We start from the raw sequence: 4,227 nt of genomic DNA on the forward strand, positions 1-4,227 counted from the left end.
AGGAGGAGGAGGAGGAGGAGGAGGAGGAAAGAGGAAAGTATAAAATCAGGAGTATTTATTCTGAAACTTTGGTGTTCTAAGCAGCAAAGTAAGAATAGTGGTTTGGTTAGATAATTAAAACAAGAGCCCTACCCCACCCTTCTGGCCACAATAGCTGCTCTCATCTATTGGGGGCGCTATGTGAGACCCTTAGTACTTCTGAATTCTGGAGGCTACATGAGAGGTGGGGACTGCAGTATGGTAAGGCCATGTCCATAGCATTAAAAGCCAGTCCTTCACGTGTTCAAAGAAGGCATCCCGATTCAACCTGATCTAAGGTCCTTGTTTCTTGTGCAGAAAGCAGTGTGGGATGCTCTGGCTTAACACATCATGAGTGAAAGCTACCACTGTAAGGTTCTGCATTTTGGGTCAGGTATAATGGTATGAGCCTGTGAGCCTAGTACTCAAGCGGCTAGAGTCTGGGCAAGCTCCTGTCTCTAAACAAAACAAACACGCTTTTCAGTATTTCCTCAAAAGTGCTGTCAACTCCGGGGCCCTATTTTCTCTGTCCCCCTGCTTGCCTGTCCCCACCCCCACCTCAAGATAGAATCTCACATGGCCCAGCCTGGCTTCAAACTCACTGTGTAGCCAAGGATACGCTCCTAATTCTTCTGCTTCTACCTCCCAAGTGCTGGGATTACAGATGTGCACTGCCAGGCCGGGCTTGGAGCCCTGTTCCCAGTGTCAGACATGGAAGCAGAGGAGAGGAACCGGTGGCCCTTCTTAGGTGGGCAGACTCTTAGAGCTGGCTGCAGACCCACAAGGCCTATTACCTAGACCGGGTTCCGTTTGAGTTTGTGTTTCATACAATCACAAGCAGATCTCAGAGAGCGAAGGTGAAGCCAAAGCTTCTGCAACCACTTGAGCTGGAGATAGTCCGCTTCCTGTGTGACTGCAGTCCCATTGCTGGTGAGGTCTGGTAGCCTAGCTTCTAAGACAGCTTTTTGTTTGTTTGTATTGCTGTTTTTTGTTGTTGTTGTTGTTGTTGTTGTTGTTTTTTAATAATGGCATAGTCCCAAGAAATGTCCCCATCCATCTTCAAGGAGTAGACCAGCCTCAGGCTGACACCTAAGGGCTCTGATGTGCCTCACTGATTGTTGATGAAGCTGGGTGGGTGCAGATTTAACCTACTTCATTCCTAACAGATGGGATTATTGCCTGAACAGCAATAGCTGCCTAGGGGAGTCTGTAGCTGGCGTGGCCCAGTGTTGCGGAGTAAGGCCAGTCGTTCTGTGGGCTTGTTTGGGAACAGCCCTGAGTGGCTGATGGTAAAAAACAGAATCCTCAAAACCTAACCCGGCTTCCATCTGCTGAGCCTGAGGTGGGGATTGAGCATCAGCTCCCACCCCCAGCCTTCACTCACACCTCTCTCCCACTCAGACCCCACTTCCTTTCATCCCTACAGGCTTCGAGGGAACACATTCTCTCTGGAGGAAATCCAAACACTCAGCTCCAGGGACGCCAGACTCCTGTTGTGACGTCTCAGTTTGTGAGTGGACCATGGGGGCCTGGACTCTGGAGGCCGAGTACTATCATGCAGGATTCCTGTGCTACACAGGGCTGGGTTTTGCTTTTCTGGACGCGGTATAGTCACATTCTGCTAGCGGAGAAAGGCACCCCAATGCCGTCTGGAATTGACTTTTCCCAAGGAGATGTGACGGTTGGTCTTGGTTGTTAACTACATTGACTAAAGAGACTTGTGAGCCAAGAGGACCATGTTTCTGCCTCTAGGGAGGATCACCACGCAGGATTAGTGACTGGAAGGGGAAAGGCCCTCACTGCATGTGGGTGACATGGTCGTCCCGTGGGAGGAAGATGGAGGAGGAGGAAGATAGCGTATGCTTGCATATGTGAGCATCTCTTCTGAGTGAGGACAGCTGTGGCTGCTGCCCTCATGTGTGAACAGCAGACTCCAGCGTCTTTGGCCTTTCAACATGGACCCATCACCAGTGATGTTTTAGGGAGTTTTCAGGCCTGGAGCTTGAATGGAACGTGAGGTGTCTGTCGAGCGTCTCCAGCTGAGCAGATACCAGGTCTCTGCCTCTCCAGATGGCCACTGTTGGACTATTCTATCCGGATGGTGTAAGTGAATCCGAGAAATTCCCTCCCTCCCTCCCTCCATCCCCATTGGGTCTGATCTTCAGGAGAACGATGGCTAATGAACATGTTTTTATTCTCTTTTTCTTTTCTAGACTCCAAGCACTGGATGAGCTCAAGCAGATCCCCCTCCCCCCTACTATGCTGCTGGCCTCTGGCTAATCAAGCAGATCCCCTTGCCCCCACTACTATGTTGCTGGCCTCTGAATGGCCAGGGTTCTGAAGGGGGTCAGTGGAACACGTGAACAGTTCACTGAACGCCTGTTGCTGTGGAGACCTGGATCTACATACAAGATGTCTTCCTCCTCCTTTTTGAAGAGGAATAGTCAGGAAGCAGCTCTGGCCATGTATGGACTCAGCTCACTCTTTAAGGCCATCCCACTCTGGTACCTCCACTTGTCCTGCCTGAGGCCCAACAGGACTCTACTCAGACAACCAACATAATACCCCGCTCTCCTTTCTTAACACAAACAACAGCCATTTGCCCCCAGGATGTTCTAGATTTATAAGAAAAAAATGTGACCACACTCCAGCTGGGATCACACATGGCCTTTGGTTTCCAGTAACATCAATTACTCTATAGTTTGAGCCTTTGGAATCAGTTCCTCCCTCAACTGCAGCTCTTTAGAATTAATCTGGGCCAGAATTTCAAACGACCCCACCAGGCCCTGAGTCGGTGTCTGTGAACTGAACTCTGACAGCAGACTTCTGAAACATATTCCTGAGAGACAGCTCCATTTTATTTATGACAGAATGCTTTAGGACATGGAGTTGGGGCTTGGAGGTTTGCAGGGGACAAAACTAAGCCCTTCTTTCTGAGCGAGGTCTTTCTGTGGTTTTTCAAAATGTCACCTTTGTAATTTTTAAATCGTACAAGTTTTACTACCTCCATTTTATTTAGTGTGACAGCGGGTTAATATTTATAAACGACACTGTTTTATTTTAAGTTGGTGCTTTTATAGAAAATGCGATCATGAACTTCCGGCTATAAATAATCACAGAGGTGAAAGCTATTGAGTTACTGAAGCTCTGTTCATTGTGATGAGACCTGGATGAAATAATATCCCCCAAACTTGTCAGACTTTTAAAGTGCCACGAGGGGGACAATGTTGTTTTATACCAGATAATGTATTGCCTAATTCCAAAAAGCAATTCTTAGAAATAGCTGGCAGGCCAAACACATTTGGCTTCAACTTAGCAGAGTCCAACCCATGGTGAAGGCTGGGCCTTCCTTAGTTCCCTAGTTCTCTCCTAGAGGCTGTAGAAGTGAGTAGGTGTCTTTTAACCGGAAGAAGGCAGGCATGTGGCTTGCCTCTGCCAGCAGCCTCCTTGTGCTGGCCTCACAGACACAAGACTTAGCTTTGCTATGCACATGCATACAGGTGGCTGCTGGCCACGGTGGATCCCTGCTTCCGTACAGGTTCTTTTGTCTGTCTGGCTTGCTAAGTGCTGGGGCATCTCCCTGGGTGTTTGTGTGAGAGTATCTCCATGGGCTCTCTCTGTTCCTGGGGCTCCGTGCTGCCTGGAAGGTGGTTGGTTCAGATGATCAGCGGGAGGAGGGGTGAGACCACTTTCTCTAAGGAGAGGATAGAATGTCGTTTGCGCAGCACCGTATTGAATGGTAAGCTCATCTTTAGTAATAATTTATCAACTAGTAATGTCAGAACAGACGGCCATTGTCCTTGTCCTCAGAGCACCAGCGTGAGGACAGAGGGGTGGTTAGGCAGAAAGCATGTCCATTGAAAGTATGTGGATAACGTAATACTTTTCTATTAAAACACGAGGAAGGAAATTGTAGCTAGGATTCAAACGCTCCTCAGAGGCTCACAGGCTGATGGCTTGGGGCCTGGCTGGTTGGAAGTAAAGTCAAGGAAGTGGAGCCTAAAGGAAGGGAGGTCACTGGGGGGTCATGCCCTTCAAGGAATATCAGGACCTCTGACCCTTGTTGATCTCTCTTGCTTCTTGAGGGGGAATGGATTGCATTACCACATTTCTTTATTATTATTATTATTATTATTATTATTATTATTATTACTATTATTATTTTCTTTATGTACATTTCAAATGCTATCCCGGAAGTTCCCTATACCC

General features: G+C 48.0%; 1 protein-coding gene across 1 annotated transcript in view; it reads left to right on the plus strand.

The window, feature by feature from the left end:
* Nod2 (nucleotide binding oligomerization domain containing 2) overlaps nt 1-3,041 on the plus strand; it is a 36,043-nt gene extending 33,002 nt beyond the window's left edge. Inside the window, exons 11-12 of the mRNA XM_029532344.1 lie at nt 1,445-2,121; nt 2,232-3,041. Of these exons, the coding sequence (XP_029388204.1) occupies nt 1,445-1,517 (73 nt within the window). The 3' untranslated portion in view covers nt 1,518-2,121; nt 2,232-3,041. The remainder of the gene's footprint in view (nt 1-1,444; nt 2,122-2,231) is intronic.
* Nucleotides 3,042-4,227: the final 1,186 nt, after the last annotated feature.

The sequence above is a fragment of the Mus pahari genome, chromosome 20 (genome assembly GCF_900095145.1).
Source record: "Mus pahari chromosome 20, PAHARI_EIJ_v1.1, whole genome shotgun sequence".
Classification (NCBI taxonomy): Eukaryota; Metazoa; Chordata; class Mammalia; order Rodentia; family Muridae; genus Mus; species Mus pahari.